At 39.3% G+C, this 23,074-nt stretch overlaps 1 protein-coding gene across 3 annotated transcripts in view; it reads right to left on the minus strand.

Moving 5' to 3' along the window:
• Nucleotides 1-22,642, minus strand: part of TACC2 (transforming acidic coiled-coil containing protein 2) — a 137,500-nt gene extending 114,858 nt beyond the window's left edge. For all 3 annotated transcript variants that reach the window (XM_042787749.1, XM_042787741.1, XM_042787736.1), the window contains exons 1-3: nt 22,529-22,642; nt 19,810-19,887; nt 6,978-7,153 (exon numbers count right to left, since the gene is read on the minus strand). In XM_042787749.1, the coding sequence (XP_042643683.1) occupies nt 6,978-7,153; nt 19,810-19,842 (209 nt within the window). In that variant the 5' untranslated portion in view covers nt 19,843-19,887; nt 22,529-22,642. The remainder of the gene's footprint in view (nt 1-6,977; nt 7,154-19,809; nt 19,888-22,528) is intronic.
• Between the last annotated feature and the right edge of the window lie 432 nt (nt 22,643-23,074).

A 23,074-nucleotide genomic window follows, 5' to 3' on the forward strand; every position in this document is an offset into this window, starting at 1 on the left:
TCAAAGGGAACTTTTCCCTTGTCTTAGAAGTTAGGCACACAATTAAGGATTTGCAAGTTCAAGACCCTAACATACTGACCATGTGAATGCTATCCTTCCAGTTACAACATCAAATAACAATTAGTTAAATCTTTATATATCTAAGATGTTTGTTTTGCATAAATAATTACTGAGAAATTGCTTGTTTGGAAGCACATTGCAAATATACCGATGAATTTTTAATATCTGTAGTTAACCTCTTACACCTTCAGAATATATTGTGGTAAGTTTGAATTCTCTTGGAACAATGCAAGAGTACTGTCCTGTTACTGTTTATTAGGACAGCTCTGCCTAGTTTGTGTTTAGAGTCTGAAGCTATAAAGGATGTTAAGAAATGGATGGCTTATGCAGTATCTCCCATAAACACTTCCTGATTAAAAGCCACATTCAATCTACCAGTCATTAACACTTGAGGTTGCAGCTTCCATGACTCTGTTTTACCATCCACAGCAAAGGCAAGGGGACAGAAGATAAAAACAGCAGCAGCTAGACAAAAGCTCTCTGGTGTTTGCTATCTGAGGGGGATGGGTGGAAGGGTGGGGGTAGAAATGCCCAAATAAATTAAGCCTGTTTGATAAACAACAAGAAATAATGATCCAACAATAGAAAATCATAGATAATTTAAAATTTCCCTTCCTTATTCATTTGTTTTCCTTCTAAAGCATACAGTAGCTGTTGAAAGGACAGGCAGCCTTTCCAACCCGGTCACATTCGTGAGGGAAAAACACCAAGTGCTGAAGCCTATGAAACCCAGAGGTCACACGCGGTTGCCATCCATACTGATGTAACTCAGAGCCTGAGTGATTATATTCCCAGGAGTGTAAGAGCCTGAAATACGAGGATGAATTTAGAAAGCACTGAAGGGGACAAATGCACAGCCAGCTCTGCAACCATGGCACATGTATAGCTGCTTCTCAAATGTTTCTGTTCTGTTTCCCCCGATACACGAGAGATCAGCATCTACTTTTTGAGTTTACACATTTGGGTACACTGTACTGGAGGACTTGAGTTAATTTAAAAAATCCTGCATTTTAATCTTTCCCTAAGAGGTATTGAAAGTTAATTAGGAACATGGAAATAATTTCCACATTCCCTTTAAAAAAAAAAGAAGTCAGAGTTTTAGAGGCAGAGCAAGTCACTATTTGAACTTTTCGGTGTAAACAAACACATGAGAAATCCATCATCGCTAAAGGGCTGCTAACAGCAGCCAGCTTCCCCCACCCTGCCTGTATATCTAAGCTTTCAGGAAAAAGTGAAGCAGGAATAATGATCTATAGGATCCTCCTGGGAACTGTCCTCCCCTTCTCCCCCCCCCCCCCAGCCACAATCACTTTTCACCTCCTTGTTCCATACACAGAATAAAACGCAGGGCCTGCAATATTTTAAGTATGACCGAATTAAATTATTCTAACATTTAAAAAGCAAGCTTTTTTACTACTGCTGCAGCGAGGAAACATGGCCAGGTCTTCAGTCCTGGTTCCACAAGCGGCTCCTGGTCTCCATCCCAGCTATCCGGAGGGTCAGCGGGAAGCATGGCACTGCGCGGACGGTCCCACAGGATGCGTGGCAGCTGCAGCTTGTCATCCTGCACTGGCTCTGGGGGTCCCACAGGATCCGTGCGCCGTGCTCCGGGTGGGACAGCGGCCAAGTTCATCCACCAAGAGTGCGTATTCCCCTGAACTACTTCTGGGTGTGTACCTTTTAAATCGCTGCATCTGCTTCTTCACAAACCCGCTGGAAAAAAAAAAAAAAAAAAACAACCCGCCTCTCTGGGGTAGAGTTGTCCAGCTAAGGATTCCCCACGCATTTTCCATTATGTGTGCGCCAGGAGAAAGGCACGGTAACATCTTGTGCAGACACCAATGCAAAGCCTGAGGCTTGCTAACTATTCTAGTTCTTCAGCATTTTTATCTCACATGGAAAGTTTACAGATTAATTGCTAACGGTGTTACTTCTCAGCTTTCAGGACTAGTGAGAAACAGGTAAAAAAAAAACCTGAAACCAGACTGAAACAGGATTTTAAAATTAGAGTTACAGAGGTTTTGAATTGCAAAATGTAAGAATTCAAAAGTGACTGAAACAGTTTATGAGAATTTGTGGAGGATGGAAGAAAGCCACCCAGAAGTCTGGAAAAAAGCAAACATGGTAGTTTTCTACACGCAGATGCTACATCTGAAGACGGCAGGTCATATGCTCTTAAGACTGTAAGAGTTCACTTCAGGGTGGAAAAGATGAGTTCAAAGCAGCGTACAGGAGCAAGTTAAAAATAAACAGCGTGGAATCTGAAACTTCAAAGATTTTCCGTTTATTGTCTTCTTTCTTTTTTTTGGCAGGATATAATCTAGAAGCCACCCAAAACAGGCATGTGCCAGCAGATTCAGGAGTATGGCTAAATAAAAAGTAATTGCCTGAGCTCCTGCCCATTTAATATGTTTCCTGAAACAAGAATCTTATGAATCCCTTCAAGCTGACTCATTCATGTAACATTCCTCTCACAAGAGTCATAATTTTGAATGCTGAAACATAAAGTTGTTTTAGCCAGCTAGAATATAAGTCTAAGTGTTCTTGGTACTCACAATTTGAAAAGGAACCCCTAAAGAAATGCAGCTATGGCATTTTTGAGCAATGCGTTTTATAAAATGCTAATAATTAAAAAAAAAAAAAAAAAAAAAGAAGCAAGAGTGCACTTGCTGCAGCCAAACCACAAATATACAAAACCCAAGATAAGAGGCCTGACCCCGCAGTCCAGGCTACTACAGCTGGCCCATTCTCACACCAGCTTGGACAGCTCTGATGTGCTGGGTGGGTGACAGTGTAGCCTTGTGTTATTTAGCTGTACTCAGCCCATTGTTTCAAATCGCATCAGGATGTAACTACTTGCTTCTTCAGTTAACACAGACTTCCAAAAGGCCACATGCAAGAATTGCTGACACTAATGTAAACCACCACACACCGCACCTCACCTCCAGTGTTTGTTATTTTTCTATTCACACTTAATTCTCCTATATCTGCTTATAGCTGGAGCCTGAACTTGTGCCTCCACTAAAATCCAGAGCCACAGAGAGACAATTATCTAGCCCACTTCCTTGCTGGATGACTTCTGACTTCAAATCAGATTCTATTAACCAGATATCTCTACCATCGCTGCAGTAGGAAGAAGAGAGATACCTGCTACTTTGAGATTTAAAAATAAATATTTTGAAAAGCTGCTGTTCTGTGTACTACAGTATGCTAAAACATCATTATGAAGAACAGCATGCTTTGAAAAAGTATAGCACGGATGCAATAATTTGAGGGTTAAATTCTGATACACCAAAGTCACCAATCAAATGAAAACACAGAACTTTCTTAGAAGTTTCGCAACACATTTAGTAGATTTCTGCATTCACAAAGGAGACTCCACCAGTAAGACAGGCCATTCCTTGTTGTGTTAAAAGCCATGGTGAGGTCTTCAGCCAGGACCTTGTACCTTTGTTTCCAGCAGAAGCCATTTTCAACGGCAGGACTGCTCCACCTTGTCCACAAAATGAGGATACAAAGGTCCACCCACATGAAGACACAAGACTGATGAGAAATTCTACAAGTGTCAGGTCTAATATTCAGGTGACGATTCTCTGAGAAGTTTATGATGTCCTTCTAGTACCGACACTGATACAGATCTGCCTGCGGGGTGTATTAAATGGTTTCCCATATCTAAGTGACCAGAGAAACTTGAAGCTGACACTTTCTTCTTCACACCACTAAAAATAATGAAAAAAATTCCATCCTTCTTCTTTCCTAGTTGTGCCCACACATATTTAATCTCAAGAACGGCTTTCACCAGATGCTTGAGTCAGTGTGACAAAAGCCTGCTGCATGGATGAATACAGCTTTATTCTTGGCTGCATGATATTATTTTGCCACCTTCTATTTTTTTCTTAGAGACAGACGTAGAAGAAGTTGACCAGGGTACAACAAACTGCCCCCTCCCAAAGTCGCCTCTTCGATTTTATATATTTTGAACTTTAAAAATAAACCAAACATCACAGAAGTGATGGAGAGCTATTTCCTCAGGGATCATAGGTGAGACCCTGCTGATTTCATGTACCTGAGTTCCTTACAATTCCACAAATGAATGGAGCAAGAATGTCAGAAAGTTTAAGTCTCTGCATACTTCTTGATGCTTTCTGGCAACATCGAAGAATCTCTTACTCTTTAACATATTACACCATACATATTCGATGCCCATTTTGTAGGTGCAGAAAATGAAATTCATAAAAATTAGTTGCTTTGATAAGGTTCACTCCTGGGAGTTAGTGTTAGGTCAGGGAGTTGAAAGAACGTTTTCTGTTTTGAGTGTTTCACAGTGGTACTGTCCCTACCAGTTTCCTGCTAGCTGGTTAGAAGGGTCTTTATAGGCAGTCATTGGAGAAAGTTGTGTATGTATCTTCCTTAAAATCTGATCAAGAAAGTCACCGTACAGAGATGCTTTCTGAGAAACAAGAAGAAAATATAAAATTTAAGTCCTCTGAGATAAGTTCTGCTGCTGATTCATTCACAGGACAGAGGCAGTGCATGAGGCAGGTCTTAGAATTTGGCTCAAATGCTGCATTAAGTGGATGCTGGTACAAATGCTGTCAGTCAGAGGATGTACAGGTGTTGCAGTTCTAAGTACATAGTCTAATACCTGCCATTTTGCAGTTTCATGAACATTTGAAGGAATGATAGTCATGATAGGCCTACTATAAAATTCAGCAGTTAGTAATACAGTTTCCTCTCTAACTTTTTTGCCCTTCCCATAATATAACCTTCATACTGATAAGAATCACAAAAAAATGACTATTTTACTGTCACAAATCAGAATGCATCATGTTTTAAGTAGTTTACAAGAAATTTATATTTTCTTCAGCTAGGACAGCATAGTTACTCACCTTTACACACGCATACAATATAGTGATTATGCACAACACTGCCGAGAGACACTAGAAGCTAGAGGATACATGTAGTAATTGCTAACTAAAATAACAAATGAACAAAATATCATCTGAAATTCTTACCCTGTCCAAGTTCACATCATAACTCCAAACTCAATTTTTTTTTACTAGTGTGAATGACATCTATGGCTTTCCTCCTTTGACATGAAAATGAAGAGACATTCTCAAAGACATGAGGAACTCATCCAAGGACGAGCTGTTTCATGTATAGACCTGGTGCTAGATAGCAAAGTGATGCCACATTAGAAAAGAAATAGTCATACATCTCTAGGAAAGAAGTGAAACCTTTTATCACTTTAAACTTCAAGTGTAAATAGCTTTATCACTGTAAATTGACTTTGCAGTTTTAGTCTTGCTCAGACTTTATTATTTTCAGTAGATAATTAAGATGTGCTAGTGGCAGTCAGAAGAGATAGAATTGATAGTAAATATCTTCCTGTGTGTGTACTGAAGTATGGCAACCGACTGAACTGAAGAGCCAGAGCACAGCCAAAGTGTCCCTTCCAGAAAGTATGCTGATTTTCTTGGTGAGTCTCTTTAGATTATGTCATGTCTCTAAGTTTCCTTGAAATTTCCCTGATGTGATCAATTATGATCTTACTTAATACCTGCATTTAGACTTAAACTGCCACAACCTGTTGCATGATACCAGTAATTTTAGAGTAGAATAAAATAGACTAGACTAGACTAGACTAGACTAGAATATTGGAAGTGACCTACCATGGTCATCTAGTCCAACTGCCTGACCCCTTCAGGGCTGACCAAAAGTTAAACCATGTTATTAAGGGCACTATTCAAATGCCTCTTAAACACTGACAGTCTCGGGGCATCGACCGCCTCCCTAGTGTTTGACCACCCTCTCAGTAAAGAAATGCTTAATCTTCATAATTTCTTATAAAAAAAGAGAAGAGGTTTTTATTGCCTGGGGTAGCATTAACTTAACAGAATTTGAAATATTTTACTTGACTACTGTTTGTTCTTGTTTTTCATTTCTCAAGTTTACATCTTTCAAAGACAGCGGCAATCAGAAATGGTAGCCCAGGTTGGTGGAAACAGAAAAAGGACCAAATCACACATACTCCACTTGAAAAGCATGTGGCAAATCTTTCTGCGGTGAATTCTCCAATCTTAAAGAAAAATAGTGAAAACACTTAAAAAGGTGCCCACAGCCAAAAAATCCTATACATTTATCAGCAATTTACTGCTATTCCTTCTAAATTGTATTTATCATTCTATCCCAGGTAACACTGATGATCTGGAAAGTATTCAGCCCTATGTTAAAATCATGATGGTATTAGATAATTTCTTCATAACAGGAGATGAAAACCCTACTAACACTGGAAAATTCAAGTATTCAAATAAAAAGTATTAATGCTTCAGACAAAATATTCCCTTTGAGATATTTAATAAAATCCAGATTATGTTACCTTCTGCCATCCTTAATAGCACTGAAGAATGCCTTAACTCTGAAGGTGGTCCTATTTATTTAATCAGGTGAATTTTAAGCCATTTAGAAGAATGCAATGCTAACAAGTATTAGCTGGGTTGGTACTTTTTAGTAGGATTGTTATACAAAGCTGGGCACGGCATTTTGCAATTGTTTACAATTACATCTTACTTCACAATCATATATGACTACAAAAGACGCCTCAGTGTTTCTCTGTCAGATGAGTTTATTAGTACGAGCAAAAAGCATAGGAAGTTTAGGTCAAGGGTTACTACAACAGCTGGAGTCTTGTTTATAGTTATTGCAGTAAGGCAAGAAAGTCAGTTTGGTAAACAGTAAGTAGTCTTGTTCTGTCAGGTTATTTTAAAGACTGCTGCATCATCATCATCATCATCATCCATCAGGATGATAGATTTTGAGAATCAGTTACACAGGAACAGAAACATAATGAACAGCCTCCAACTCCCTACAGCAGCAGGGCTTCAATCCTATTCACAGGAAGAAATCGCATTTCTTACCTTGTAGGTCCTGGAATTGATGGGGATATGCTCTCAGACAGTTGCACAGCAGCAGGAAGAAGATCTGAGATGTCCTGACCACCTCCAGATCTTTCTGTGTTGTTTTCCTGATGGCTCCTTTTTAATCCATGCCTATTACTAGGAGGCTGGCCTAATTCTGAATCTTGTGGAGTGCTCTAGAATGAAAAAAGAGCAATTTAAATAGCACGTGCTATTTTGGAGAATACATAAACTTAAGGATTTTTGTTCTGCCTACTGATGGACAACTTCTGTAGTAGATTTCACTACTTTGATGGAACTTGCAGGTTCCAAAGCCAAGCCATATTTTTTTCTTAACGACAGAAAAACAGAAGGAAGTGGTTGAGCCATAAATAAATACTAGGAAAAGAACAGGGAGAGAAGAATGCAACAATTGTTCTAAAGCAGCCAGGGCCTTTACTGACCCAAGGAGGGTATCATCTTCTCTTTTTCCAAGCCTGGCAAATGCTTCCTTGCTAAGCAAGTTTAAAATGAGGAAGGATGGAATCTGGCTATAAACTTTGACACTCATAATATTAGCAGTATCTCTAGAGTCAAGTCAGAGATAAAGCCAACATCAGTCAAGACCCAGCACTTGAATCCAAGTCCAGATTCCTTCCCTCCCACTTCAACAAAGCTCAGAATGCCTCTGGACTGAAACAGAGGGCCTATTTCTTCACTGTGTTGCCTTTCTATAATATTAGCTACATGAATTGCTGCAGTTTCTGTAGTAATAGCTGTAGAAATGCTGTTACATAAATGTGGTAATGCTGTATCACCTCTCCTCAAAGGTAAATATTTACTCAGAATCTTCATCTGTGGAGACATGACTTTACATGAGTGGGGTTTTTTGTTTTGTTTTGTCTTGTTTCTATTGCAAACTGTTGGTTTTGCTCCCAGGAGGAAGAGTCCTGTGCAAGTGCCAGGCTGTGACCCGTGGTGTGCCTGCAGATCCCTGGGGCTCTGCAACACCCCTATGGGGCTGCTTATGACAGGTAGTGGCACCTTCCTTCTGAATTTGTTTTCTTTTTTTGTTGTTTTTTTTTTTTTGCAAAAGTATCTCTAGAAGGAAAAGAAGAGCTGGTAAGAGCTCCTTGGAACAGTAGCTGAGAATATTCTTCAAATATAACAAGAACTGGGGAGAAACAATTGAGTGTAAAGCAAAAATCATGTCTGAATGAAGAAGCTCCGTTTCAAATCCTCTGGCACATCAAACAATAGTGAAAAAGAAGGAGAACTGCTTCATCAAATCATCCTCAACTTACAGTCACTGTTGTTTTAATTCTTAACTGTAACTGTTAAAAGCCTAAGGCACACTTGAAGACACATAAGCATATGTACTGAGAACCACTTCAGAATAATGTCACAGATGAAAAACACAGTACACAATTCCAGCTAATCTCTTGGGGTTTTTTTACTCTCAATTTCTAGGTTTATTTTGTTCTAGAAGTAGTCAATAAATTTCAGAAAGCTATTGTTTACAAAATTACGCTTCTCTGAACATGGTGTGCTCTCACACAGCCAAAGGCTTCTTGTGATCAGAGCCAGGAATGAGAGACACCCAGTGGACAAGAAAAGCCTGTGTAATGAGCAATTGAAAAGGTCAGGGCAGACTGAAAATATAAAAAGACTTCTTTTAGACTTAAGGCAAATTTGATTAACTCTCATATCCTCTGCCTTTCCCTGGAGGAAGCCCTTCACTACAGCTTTGTTTGCAGAAGCCTCCTTTATCACACCGCTTTCCGCTGGGATAGACCAAGGCCTCTTGGTTTCATGATTATTAAGCACTTACCCAGCATGTGCTGACATCTGGCATTTGGAATATTTATCTAAGTATATATGTTGGCCCCAAAACCACAGTATACGGCAAAAAAATACTAGAACATCAAGATTTATACAAGGAAATTTGTTTCTTCCAGCCAGAAAAAAAATATAAAAATAGAGCTTAGTTAGCTTAGAGGGCTCTGGTTTGCTTTTGATGCTATGTTTTGGGCGGCCTTGCTTTTGTTTGCATGAGAAAGTGTGCATGGTGAGTTTACTTCAGCATGCGTACATTTGTGCAGAGAGAAAGAACTATGAAAAAATACAGTATTAAATTAATTATCAGGGAAAAAAACCCCAACCAACCAAAACAATGACTTCTGGGGCCGTATGAGATCATGCTGGAGCACGTCCATAGCCCAGTCGCCACTCACAGACCAACACTGTACCCACACCCCAGCGCCTACCCCACTGGCCCGGTAGCATTTGGAAAATGCCACAAGCCAAGGTGGGGGTATTAATATCTTCTCAGAAGAGGAACTCCTTCAATGAGATGATCCCAGCCCCACAGAGAGTCAGTCTTCAGAGCACGCACTGCCTTGACCCGCCAGAGAAGCAGGACAAGAGCAAGGCAGCGGGTTGGTAAACCCACAAGAAGCCCGGCGAGGCAGCCGCGGTGCCGCGCTCTTAGGCAGTGTATCATGTCTTGTTGCGATAGCTACAGCTTGGTCAGTCCGGGAGTTGGGCCTCACAGTCGCAGAGAAATGAAGAATAATTTTCAGGCCACTTGCAGACTAAAACCACCTCCGTTCCTTTCCCAGCTGGGCAGGGAGTGTAGGGAGAACCACATGAAGAACCCCGAGAAATTAGGCTGATTTACAAATTTGTCCAGATGCCACCAGCAGTTGGCAAGAGCAGTGAGAACTAAATATTTTTTCCTCCTTTCTGCTACCACCTTCTTAAATTTTCTTCCGCTGATTTGGATGCTAGGCAGGAGGATTACCTCACAGCTCTCTTCAGAAGATGAAGAACTGCCTGTTTTGTTTTCTTCTTCTGAAACCTCTGTCATCTTCCATGGCAGAAAGGAACACAGGAAAGAATTAGGTCATTAACCTACTGCACTCTCAGTACCCACACATTGCTTCTAATTAATCTCTCTTTCACAAGATCAGCCACGTTACTCAAAGGGCTCCTTTCGGGTACAGTCGCCGGTTCTACTGACCTGCAGTCATCTCACTTTTGGAGCCACGGAGTAATAGGGATTCCTCTTGCACACAGATCCCTAAAGCAAAACTCCTTCCCGTGCAGAGAACCGATACCCTTTGGATTGCCACCCAGAGCCATGAATCCCATGAGATGCATGATAACCAATAGTTAATCAGCAACATGGGCTCAGTTATGGCATTAGAAAGAAATTCTACTCATCATCCTGTCATATAATAAATCAAATAGCACGTTGCTACCAAGGCTCAACTAGCACTAACAAATACATGGAGACCTAACACAGTGGTAAGCTTGTAAGAGCTATATACTTACAAGTCAGCAGTACAATTATTTCAGGAGAGTTTGAAACTGTAAGGTGAAGTCAGGCTAATTTGACATTGACTCCCTGAGCCTGACGCTTCACAGAACACTTTACAGCCAGAATAATTTTGGTAGATGTTTGCTGGATTTTACTTTTACTGTTCATCTCTATAATAGGCAAGTTAACTATGTAATATAAGCATTTCTGTGTCTGCTATACCTGAACACCTCATCTCATCAAAACTAGGATGTTTCCACATTAAACACAGAGAAGGGCCCATGTTCCAGTGATTTTATCAGCTGTTACACCAAATCTTAATATCTAAACAAAAACACACTGAGAAGGCAAGGAGAATGATCACAACAAAATGGGTTAGTTATGTGCACTATTTTGAATACTACTTTTAACATTTTCCATCTTTTTTGTTTGTTTGTTTGGAGGGGTGGGCGGGGCTGGTTTGTATTTTTGTTGGTTAGTTGGATTTGACTTTTTTAGTTTTTAAACAGTTGTGTTTTCAGGGATCTAATGTTTAAGAAGTTATAGTTGATCTCCCAGCTATCCCTAAGCAACAGTCACTGGCCCCAGAAAAAATCTGACTCTTGCTCTTTGAATTCCAATTATGACCAAATTTAGCATACAGTTAAAACAAACTTTGCAACATAGTTTCAGTTGGAGCAGAGAGAAGTTTCAATTGTTGACACTCTTCCTTTCTTTCCAGGTTCTCAGGTGTTTGAATGACCAAAAAGCAAAGTTGCCCTCTTACCTAGTAAGGCAAGAGCACACATGACTAGGAAAGTATATTTTCAAAAGAAGCCCAAAGAAGGACTTTAACAACAATCTAAAATAAATCTTCGTGTAGATATTTAAATGTAAAAGGAATTACTAATATTCCAAGATATAGGAAAGCTTTATATATTGGTCTTCTACATTTAATGTGTTAATTTAATCATCAGAAAAGAACATGCTCTGTGAATCTATGCCAACCAGCAGAAAACAATTCAATTTCACTATCGAGTTTTTAAAATTTCAGCCAGTTATGCAAATCAGGTGGCTCTAGCTTTGCAGAGCATGCTTTTTTATTTTTAATTAACATGTGTGAAAACAATTAGAAAGACCATATTTTGTTCAAAAGTATCATCAGAAAGCTGTTGGTAAATAAATTACTTTTGAGGTTTCAACACATATAGCCTCTGAAGTGATTTACTACAGAATCTTGCAGCTAAATTTGCTCTATATTTGTTTCAAATGTAACATACTCCTTTTTGAAAAGGATTCTGAAAAAGTTACTTAATTGAAAGACTTAAAGAAATAATTACATTTAAAATGATATTAAAAATCAGAATACAGAGGTTCTCAGCATTTTTTGCTTTAAGCCTAGGTTAATTAAAAAGAACCAACAACAAACAAACCAAGTTTGTCTCAGAGAGTATACAAACAACAGAAGGAAAACAAAACAGCCTATACTTTTTTCCTTTTAAGCCAGCATACTATTTAAATTAATAAAAGTGATTCTTCTAAAATATGCAATGCAATTTGGATTAAACCTTTCCACCAGCATTGGACTCTGCAAGAACACAAAGTAAATCTACAGGATCGCTTTATTTTCCTGATGACTTTGAACAGGAGCTTAAAAGTTAAAAAAAAAAAAAAAAAAAAGAAAAAAGAACTCCATTAACACTGTAGCCAAAAGGATTATGTGCGCTGCTGTACTTTGGCTAAAGTTATCATACCAGAAAGAAATTCCTTTAATACTAGATGGGAGCCTGCTGGCAGCTCAGCTCCCAAGCCCTGACTCTCCCCTCCCGGTTCAAAGCCACAGCAGCAGCATCAGGCCCCGGCACAGCTTGGTGGGACAGCCTCGTGTTTCCCATCAAGCCACCCGGCTCCTGATCACACGGCACAAAATGGGGCTGGTTCGAAAACCCAACGTTCACACTCAAACCCTGCCAAATAAGTGAACTTCCTTTGATTCCCCTTTCTGCCTTCGCTCAATAAAAGTTGCTTCCTTTTACATCTGCCCTCTGCAACATTCCTCCATTAAACGCACATCCTTTTATAGCAGTTGCTGGAACATGCCATAGCTCTGACTAGCTGAAAGTAATCTTTGAAGAGTTACGTTAAGTTTCCATTCCCACTAACTCCCTCTGGTTATTGGGGTGGAAGCTGGAACAAGCCTTTTCAAGTCCCAATCAATAAACCAGAACTTATCTTTTATTTTTCCCCATGTCTTCCATGACAAGTTTTTTTTTTTTTTTTTAATTTATTTTTACTAGGGTTTTTTAAAGCCTGCCTGCTAGAAGTGTTGGTTCACTCGCTCCCAGCCACCTCCTCCTCCGCAGGGACGGGACGCAGGCGGTGGCGGTGCCGGTGAACGCCGGGACGCAGAGCAAAGGTCGGCCCCGCGGCGCCCGGGGCTCCGGTTTCAGCATCAACCACCAAGCTGACCGCATCGGGAGGACAGACACACGGTCCCTGCTAGGGACAGAGGGACACACACGGCCTCAGCCAAGCGCCTCGCCCAGGCAGGGCTGAGCAGGCTCGCCTCAAGCAGAGAAACGTGCCCGTGGTGAGCTTTGGAAAGGTTTCACTGCAAAGCTTTGCAGCAACCTCTCACTTCACAGCAGGACTGGCTGCGGGGAAAGGCAGGGAAAAGTTGTCCATCCACAGCCTCAATCGATAGGCCGTTCCTCGTTATTTTTATTGCGCTTCAGCATTAAATCCATTCCTTGAAAACGGAACGGGGACACCGGAAAATGGCTCGTTGTGGTTCTTAAAACAGTCAACTTAGCAGTTCCTGAATGAGGCTGCCTAATACCTTGATACCTACTAGAAATCAATACCAATGAAATATGAATAACCCAGGCTATGTCAGAAACATGGATAGAAGAACTGCTTTAAAGGTTACATTTTTTTAAAAACAATTGCACAGGTCACATGGTTGGGAAATCATATTTTTTTAAATGGCTGTTGTGATTTTTTAAGACAGCAGGTTTTAGGAGCTACTTTTTTTTTTTTTTTTTTTTTTTTCCTTGATGTTCTGCAGGTACAGTAACTGAGTAGTATATTAGATTTTTCAATCTTTATGTCCTTGGAGAACCACTCCATTGTTTGGAGAAATGGTACCAAAATAGATAAAAATTAGATGATGAGTGGATATTGTTTTAACAACCCAAACCCTTCAATCAAACACTGGTCAACGAAACTACTGATCATGGGACAGTAGCCGATTAATACCTGACATATTGGGTCAAGCTTGAACTCCATATGACAGCCAAGATCTGAAGAATTACACTAAAACTTGGTTTTCTCACATCACAAGGGAGCTAAATTTGAATAAACAGCTTGTGCAGCAATTTGCATTATTCAATGCCTGCCCCTTGTTGAGAGTGACTGGAGTACAGCAGTTTAGAGAGGTGGATGATGATCATGACCAATTCTTGGATTTTTGCCCAAACATTATGACCACTTAATTGGTTGGATGTACTTATGACATAATCAGATGCAAAAAGCTAACCTTTTCCTTAAGGGAGATTCCATATAAAATTTTGCAATTACACCAGATTTTGGTTTTTAATCAGTAATGGTGTAATTTTCTATTGCCTTCTGTCTTGGTTTATTTGTCTCTTGCAGGAGTAGAATTTTAAGTTCATGCCGTTTCTAATTAGAATCCTGAAAGGGACAGGAATACAAAAATTGGCATTTGGTGGAAGTCTCATTTAATCTACTTCTTACAAATAGAAGAAGCAAGGCAAAGAGTGATACGGTAACAACAGTATTAGAAAAATTCTGTTTACAACATTCTATTTTAAGTACCTGTGACCTTCTCTTAAACAAAAAGGTTTTTTTCCCTTCCTGAGAAATACCTGCTGAGATGATTCAGGCTGCGAACATAAAAATAAACACTGGAGTGCATGTGTGTGTGAATGTGTGTCTTTATACATAGTCAACATCTTATCTTTGGTTTAGCATTCTTCACAGAATACACAACTTCCTCGTGGCTACAGCAAGAGCAATTCAAACCTTCAGGCTTCATTGTTCGTGTTTATGACTCTTACAACCCACTGAGAGCACTGAACTGTTTATCTTCAGATCCTTGTAATGTCAACATAAATGTCTTCTCAACAACTTGCTGCTATGTTTGAGCCTTAGGTCTGTTCGAACATACGTAGCATGGGTCTGTGCTGGGCGAAATGAAGCATAGTTATATAACTGGCTTCATGGTTCTGGTTAACCTAATCTTTCCATCTGTTTATGTGATTTATGTTCAGTAGACAAAGGAAAGTTCACAGTTATACTTGTAACTCCACCAGTCTTGCTGCATATTCTTATTTTCCTTTGTCCCTCTCCTGACAGTTAGATGAAAGCCTGATGAGTACCTGCATTATTTTCTTAAGGATGTCAGATGTATGAGATATAGCAGGAGAGAGAGAATAAAGTTGATGATCTTGGGAAAAAAATCTTCATGACATAACTTGCAATTTTCAGTCAATATGGTTTTAGCTCAAGCAGCTTTATGATGAGTGGTTCCTAGCAGCCTAACATTAAAACACTTCAGAAGGTGCTGTTGGATTCGTATGAAGTGCTATTGGGAAAATGGTCTCCAAGCTGAGTTCTAAACTCTGTTGTGCTCCCCAGTCAACGGTGTTTGCTTGCCTAGTAATTTTCAACTACTCATAGCTGTGGAAAAGGTAGGTCCAACTTTTTTACACTATTTCTAAATGGAGGAATGTAGTAAATAGTTATAGAGCTTCTTCATAAATATAAAATATTTTTCCATCTGTACCCATAAATGTACATTTCCCATTAGAAATGGTGGTGGCTTTACAGATGCAAAGAAAGCTTTAACCATTAATTCAGAAGAGGAGGAATAGTCTTCCAACTTCCATTTCACTATGCTTTCAAATTAAGAACCCCATCACAACTCTGAATCTTTATTCTTCTTTCATCCTCTCTCCTTCATTCACAGGGAAGATGAGAAGGAGTACAATTATTCATTGCAGTGAGAAGTGTCCCGGAATTTGCTGCGCTTGCATAAATGGACACACAATTCTCTGAAAACAGACAATGTTCTTTTTATGTTAATTCAAAAAATACTCGGCATTACTCACCATAGATTATTGGACCAGTAGTAATTATCACTGGAAGTAAGCATTAGTGAACATGGTGGCTAGAAGCATGCTAAAACTACATACGCATCAGTAATGGGCATGCTGACCTGTAGTCAACTGCCATTGACAGCCTGTTTTGGGCAAATGTTGACAGAAAGGATGTGGAACAGTTCTGCTGCCCTGTGTGCTCCTAATGTGCAGTGGATGAAATGGAAGGAAAAATGGAAGAAAATAATTTAGAGAGTAAAAGCGGTGAGTCATATGGACACATCAAACTCAAAGCCCGTGTAGGGTAACAGCGTACCTCAATAAAATGCTATAGGCAAAATTATTGTGCAGAAAATTGGGAATGTATTCCCAGTTGAATATAAACAATGTTTAAAGTTGTTATTGCACTATTCAGAAAGTATGTAAGCACCCAATCTGAGCAGCAGAGCTCAGAGGAATTTGCCCAATTGTCATCGTTGGGATTGGAGGCTGAAGGCTGGAAAGGTGCTAAGGTGCCCAGTGCATTCTCTGCTGATCCCCATAATACTGGGATCTGAAAGAAGAACCATTCCAATTAAGTAAACCCATCATTTCACATAGGCATAAGGAAGTTGAAATATGGGGAAAGCAATAATGCAGATTATTAAGTGAAGAATATGCAGCAGTCAGATTTGTTCATAACAACTAAATGGAGAAACCCTAGCAGGAACACAGCATGATGCTTCAGACAAACAAATAGACTCTTCAGAAGTTATGGCCCCTCTGGCAAGTATGCATGTATTGTCTATCTTACACATTGCACAGGAGAAAAAAAGAACAAAAAAGATAACCAGACGTTAAAATTTATGTTTAAAGAGAAACAACAATAACAGGTGTGGAATAACCAGCTTTGGCTATTTACTCACTCAGAAAACAAAGAAGAAGAAGAAGAAAGCAAAATATATAGAAATAACTTATGTGTAATTGACTTTGAAATTTCCTCTTCAACTGTGGGGCAAAATACGCGCTGCTAGAATTTCAGTTCAGCAGCAGTTTTCACCTTCAAAGAGCTTTACAATTACTTGGAAACATTGACTTTTCTGTAATCACAAGAAAGGCTGTGCAAGATGACAGCTCTCCTCTTCAGAACTCTGAGTGGCAAGAATTAAAAACCTGAGTTAAAATTATTGCATATTGGAAAATCCAGCCTATTTGAGCTTTAGAAAATTTTGTGCTCATGTTTCCAGTGATAGAGAGCTCCTGTTTTTCACATCCTCCACCCATCCCTTTAAAATGAAATCAAAGACATCCTGTTAAGAGCATAATTCTAGTAGATGGGTGACCGTGATAAAACCCAGCCTTGAAAGTCAATAGCAATCCTGTAACGTACAGTCCCTTTGGGAGCTGGTCCCTGAGCTAACTGCACAAACCCCTCGAGCAGCCTGGGTGGGACTGGGCTGCAGAGCTGGTATGCTGGGCTCACACTCCTCCACACAGACCTCGTGCCTCACACTGTCAAACTTTTTGGCTGGCAGATTTGTGGGTCCTAGTCAGCCTGGTTCTGTGTGTAACTGCGGCTTTATTATCTGGGATGCGAGCCCAGACTATCAAGAAAGAGGTCTAGGGCTGAGGAAGTGCACAGATACATCAGTCTCTATGAAACTATGAGCCTTTTTCTTTTATTACAGCCGTGTAGATGATTTTTCAATGTTTGGTTGTCCAGAAAAGTTAGGGAAAAGTCTGAGGACAGACCTTGCCAATCCTCTATACTACCCAATGCATTTGGATGGATGAAGAAAATTGTGTCTAATGGGCAGCACAACGCCTGAGACCTTCTACAGTTCCATAAACTGCAGTACTTTTCATAGCTTCTCATTAAAGAATGCCTTCTTTACTTCCCTTGCTTTTTTTCCTGCTAAAGGCTGGATCTCAAGTGTCAAACTGGGTCAAAATATCTGTTATTCTAGATTGTTTCTTTCTCAATTTAAACACACTTCTCTTGATACGGAGTTTTGCTTTTCAAGGAAAATGCATCTTAAAAATAGCTGCTATTTAATTCAGCATAAGCCCAATAAGCTGTGCCACTGACAGAGACTCTTGTTTGGAAGCAAACTTTGCCATTCTAATAGGGCAGGGCACAAACCTAAAATCCCTCAGCAGTTTGGAATTTGTGTAGTTACAGCAAAACAGAACATGGTTAGTATATGTAAAATCACTTTGTTAAATATGCTGCTGGCCCCAGCCTTGGTTTATCCAAGCATTATCTTTGCTCATTTCTACTAAATTTTGGTTATATTTTCCTCAGAGTCTGGTCTTTACAAGACAGATGGGGTATTTACTTTTTCTCTAAGTGCCTACTACATTCTTCATAGTAGCACATTTATTCCACAGATCTTCCCTCTTATTAAGATAGTTCTAAACATAGCACACGCTCTCCCTTCGTTAATGCAAACCATACGTATAGCTTCCAAATGACTCAGCTGAGAGCTAAAGCTGGGCAATGGTGTTCTCTGATAAATACATAAACAAAAACAACACATGTCAGTTGGTACTGAGTATAAGAACAACACCCACTGAGCTATTTTAATTGTGTTAGGGTTGGAAGGAAAGTCAGCATGCAAAGGGGGTCAAATACAGGCCGTTTCTCTAAAGCATAGAATGCTACCAAAGAAAAAAGTTAAAAGAAACCAGATTTTTTTTTACAACTTGCTGAAAACTTAATGTAGCTGCCTTGCAAATTTGCAGTCAGTGTCGAAAAAACAAAAGCCAGAAGCAGATGCACAAGAAAAAGAATGGCCAAGCCTGATGCTAACATTTTGAAATGTAAACCATGCAAACCAGTTTCATCATCCACTACCTGCTGTGTTCCTTGGCTTGGTGGAATAAGGATGACTTTATTTGCAGTGGGAACTTCTGACTAAAAGTGAACATATTTGAATGTTTCAGTGGCTGTACGAATGTTCACTATGCACTAAGTGATACTTTTTCAATAGCTGTTCAGCAGTTTAAGTGTTTTTTAAGATTTTATTGCTACTTCTTGTTATTTCTGTGTTAATAGTGACTTCTAAAGTAATTAGGATTTCTAGCATTTATTTTGATTTAGTTTGTTTTTTTTTAGGAAGGGGTGTTTTGTTTTCATTTGGTTTACAGTCTGAAAAGGAGACCAGAAGCTTACATTCCTAATTAGAATAACTTTTTATTACATTTCTTAATAAATTCAATAACTTTTAAGTAAAGTCTTCCCAGCCTCAGGAGGACTCCTTAAAAAATATATTTCACTTTCAACAAACTTCCTAAGTGAAAGTTGTACACAATGGAAAAGAAACTCTCATTACTTAGTTATAGGAATTTACAATTCCCTTTTCCCAACCCCTGAAAAAAGTTGAGACCAGATCTTGGGCTAACAATGCAACTTGTGTAGATCAACCAAGAATTATAGAAGACTTTTATTCTAAAAAATTATTTATGAAAAATTCTGGCTAACTTATAATAGTGATTCCCTTGAGAGGGTCCACTTTGCAATGCATAAGGTACAGCAGATCTGCTGAAATGTGGTAGAAGTAAAATGAACCCTGATACATTTCATCATTTACTGTAACATATGGAAGAAAGGAGGATAAAATATGTTCTGCTATTTCAACTGTTAAAATTAACGAATTACAACTTTTATTCAAACTTATATCAACATAGTATTTTCTAACGTAGTTGTACACCACTAGCCATAGCAGAGGAGTTCCCTTTATTACAAGAATTAAAAAAAAAATCACCAAGCACCAACGTGCATTAACAAACCACCCTTCTAAAATGGGTCTACATTCCTGGACCAGCATATATACGTTGCAAGGTCATTTCTGAACAGGGAGAAGCTCTTGTGTGTCGGGGCTCTGAGGGCACCATAGGCACTGCCAGGCTCCCAGGGCCTCTCCCCTCCCTGCCCGTGACCCAGGACCCCACAGCAGTTCCCCTGGGGACGTTATCCCCACTGATGCTGGAGGACGTTGGTCTCCTGCTCCATCACAGTCCTGCCCTGCCCGGCCATCGGCCCCGCTGATGTCCTGGCCCCATCCTGGCCTGTCCCTTTCTCCAGGGACATGCCTGATGCCTGGAGCTGGGGCTGTGCCCCGGCTGCCCCCCAGCTGCCCCCCAGCTTCCCTGCTCCCTGCGTGGGCAGGTGGGATGTCAGCCCTGCTCACCCCGTGGGGATCCTCCGTGACTCCTGTCCCGCAGGGAGCAGCCACCCACACAGTGCCCTGATGTTATGTAGCAGTGTCAGCGCCGAAGAAAAAAACCAAACAAACAAAAAGTTGCCTTCAATTACCATTTATGACACTTAAATAGGAGTGTAACTGGAAGCAGAAGATAAATGTGGGGTAAGCGGCCCGTGAAACCGATTTCTGTCAGGTTTGCTCTAGGCTAGTAGGCAAGGAAAATGCAATCACACTGCCACACTCACCTGATTTTCTGCACTACTGTTCTCATTGCCCATTTCGATGCTGACGTCCAGTATCACACAGCAATTAAAGAAAGTTCACTGGAAGAAAAAAAAAGTCTCTAAGTCTTCCATTAAAAAAAACAAACAGAACCACTGGAAATTTTGGAGGAATGTCATCTCAGTCACCCTATCAGCTGCCTCTCCCGACACTCAGTCTTACTGTGATTTTAGGTTATAAATTAGGGGAAGAGAACTAATGTTTTTACTTTGTAATGTCTCTCTTCTGTCTTCCCTCCACTGGCTCCACTTATGCTTGAAAGACACTCCTTGAAACTCAGCTTTGCTACTCTGTTTCTGTATTATCCCCTGTCATTTGAGCAGAAAGGCTTTTTCCTTGCCAAAGTTACTTTGGATGGACAGCCCGTATGGAAACCTTATTGTTTTAACTGTGTTCAAACCACTTGTGTTTCTTGGAGATCCTGGATTGAGCTGCATGAGCACATTGTCAGAACTGCAACGTCAAACCTGACCGTTACTGTAAGCGGAACAATTTTCTACATACGCACTCAGTTTTAATAAAGAGCAAATGCATTTTCTATCCTGATCACTGGAATATTAACCTGCTTTTCTTAGGCATTATTCTGCTTACAATATTATGACATAAACACGTTTTCTTTACACTGAAAAGGATCTGCCCACCTTAATTACTATTGGTTTTACACTAGTTCAGCTCTAATTATTTAATTTCAAAAAATTCCTCTGAGTATTAGAACTGTAACCAGCAGCTCTGGAATTAGTGTCTCCCCAGGCATCATTCATTTCTGTATTTTTTTGAAAAGGATACTCAATAGTAGAAGTACACAATAGAGATTCACTTATAGATGTTTGCTTCTTGTTCTAGACATTTTATTTTGGCGCTTAGGCATTTAAATTCACTCTATTTATTGTATTACTGGATAGGTGAAAATTACACACTCTCTTCATTTTTTTTCCCCAAAGAATGTGAAATTGGTCTGTGGCATATGTCAAGAAAAACTCCATTAAAGTCAGGCTGCAAAAGAAAGATTGCACTTTGTTAGCCAAGGAAACCATATAACCTTTTAAGAAATGTTATTACTTGTTACTACAGTACCCTTTTTTAAACTTGAAAGATTATTCTTCTTCACAGGAGGCTTAGGGAGAGAGAAGTTTGCTATTGTGCTTTTAAGCTATGTTCTGTTTAAACTTGAGTGTCTTCAGGGGATATATTGGTGCTTGAACTTGCTCCTGTTGAAATCACTGGGGCCAGGATTGCACTTTTAGTGATTAATTAGCAACACTAGGCTTTATCTGCCATGATTACTGCCAAATCCTCTACTGTTTTAAAATAGTACTGAACTAAATTTAAGACTATGTAATATTTTCAAAGTCACTATTCCCCAAGTATAAAGTACTCCATCATGAAGAAGTGTGCACACACAAATCTTTTCAGGCCCAGCTCAGTGAAATGTTCCAAGACAACAGATTAAGATTGTAGTATTTTAAGTATCTATTCATACAAAAAGATATTCTCACACTGTTAGAGCAGCTAACTAAGGTTTCAATGCACAGGAGACAAATAGTAACTTCACTACAGCAATATGCTTCCCTCAACAACCAGCACATTTCCCTAGGACTGAATATACTGCTTTTCTGTGCCACTGACCTAATGAGCTTTTCTCTTCTCAGCTCTTTTTCTATTTCTACAGATATCATGTGAAGACCAGGAAATTTAAAGCTCTCTAAACTGTCCCCTCACAAGCATTTACAGCAATAAAATAAGCTGGGGAATGAATGAAACTCTCCAAGTCTCTGTGGAATTGTTTGGTTAATTGGGGAGGGGACTCGTATATCACTGAAAATGCAAATTTTGCTTATCAAGTTGTTAATAGATTAGACAGTGCATGACATAATGTTGCTCTATTTTAGAGTAAATTCACTCCAGTGTGTAATAGACACTCAATGTCTCCACACCAACTCAGCAATACTGACCGTTAAGAACAGTAACTGCTAACAGAGGCCAAATTTGTAATATTAATTTCAAAGAAAAAACACTTTATTTACGATTCGTTATTAAAATGTAATCAAAGTAGAAAATTACAAAAGCACGGCAAAACTGCTACCTATCACAAATCTCCACTAACATATCATATTACGCTACTTACTCTTTTCTTTCCCTAGAGTATGAAACTTCATAATTGTCACACAATTCTCACATTACCATCTGCTTAATAATGAAGATACATGTCATAAATAGGGAATAAAGTCATTATAGATTCTGCAATAATGAGACAAATGATGATAATAATGCATGAAACATTGCAGAATAACGAAAATAATTTTTCAGATTACAATGTTATTGTAATCCTTTTTACATACATTATTTCTAAAACATTTTCTCAGTGCACAAGCATTACATTGGTTGCAAACTGAAAGTGATTTATCATAGCTATAGAATTTCAAATAAACATTAAAAACATGCTAAAAAATCCATTAATTAAATAAACATAGGTTAACCAAAAGATAATCTTTCTCATCTTTCTATACTATCTTTTACAATTTACATGTCATTATTAAAATTATTTTAACACTGCATATCTCAAAAATCACTCACTAGTACCAAATTGCTCTGATCAGCCCATGGAGACTTTTGTACACGTACAGTAAAACAACTGCTTTCCTGAAAGCGAGCGACTGACAGAATATTTAACTTTACACTTACATTCCAGGATTAATCTGGCAGCTTTGGATTCACTGACACTTTTAGAGCATGTCTTCAAACCCTTCCTTCCATCTTCACCTCACAAGTTTTCATCTGATTTTCCTCCTACTTCTCCTCAGACTGACATGAAATGTAGGCTTTCTTTCAGGGACCCACCTTCATAACCTGCTGAACAACCAGCTTGCCTCCACCCCAGGCAAAAAAGAAAACAAGTTATACTTCTTCCAGCCAGGCTCCCCCCACTCCTGGGAGACTGCTATGACTCTGCGTGTCATTAATTGAGTACTAAAGTTTTTCACAAAAGCAACCCCAGAGAAAATGGGTTTTGGTTAAAACATACTTCCCTTCTACTGTTTCTTGGCTTATGGCATAAACTGCTTCTTGCACTACAAAAATTGTTCACTGAAAGAGTTCAACAATAGATTGAAGTTATGCACGTGTTTTCAAGGGAAAATTAGTATTGGGGGAATATCTATTCAACATTTTTTTGTTTTCAAGTTTGTTTATGTGTTTGTCTTTCATTTTCTCATATTAATCTTGAAAGCT

The sequence above is a fragment of the Tyto alba genome, unplaced genomic scaffold (assembly GCF_018691265.1).
Source record: "Tyto alba isolate M040663 unplaced genomic scaffold, T.alba_DEE_v4.0 Super-Scaffold_1, whole genome shotgun sequence".
Taxonomy (NCBI): Eukaryota; Metazoa; Chordata; class Aves; order Strigiformes; family Tytonidae; genus Tyto; species Tyto alba.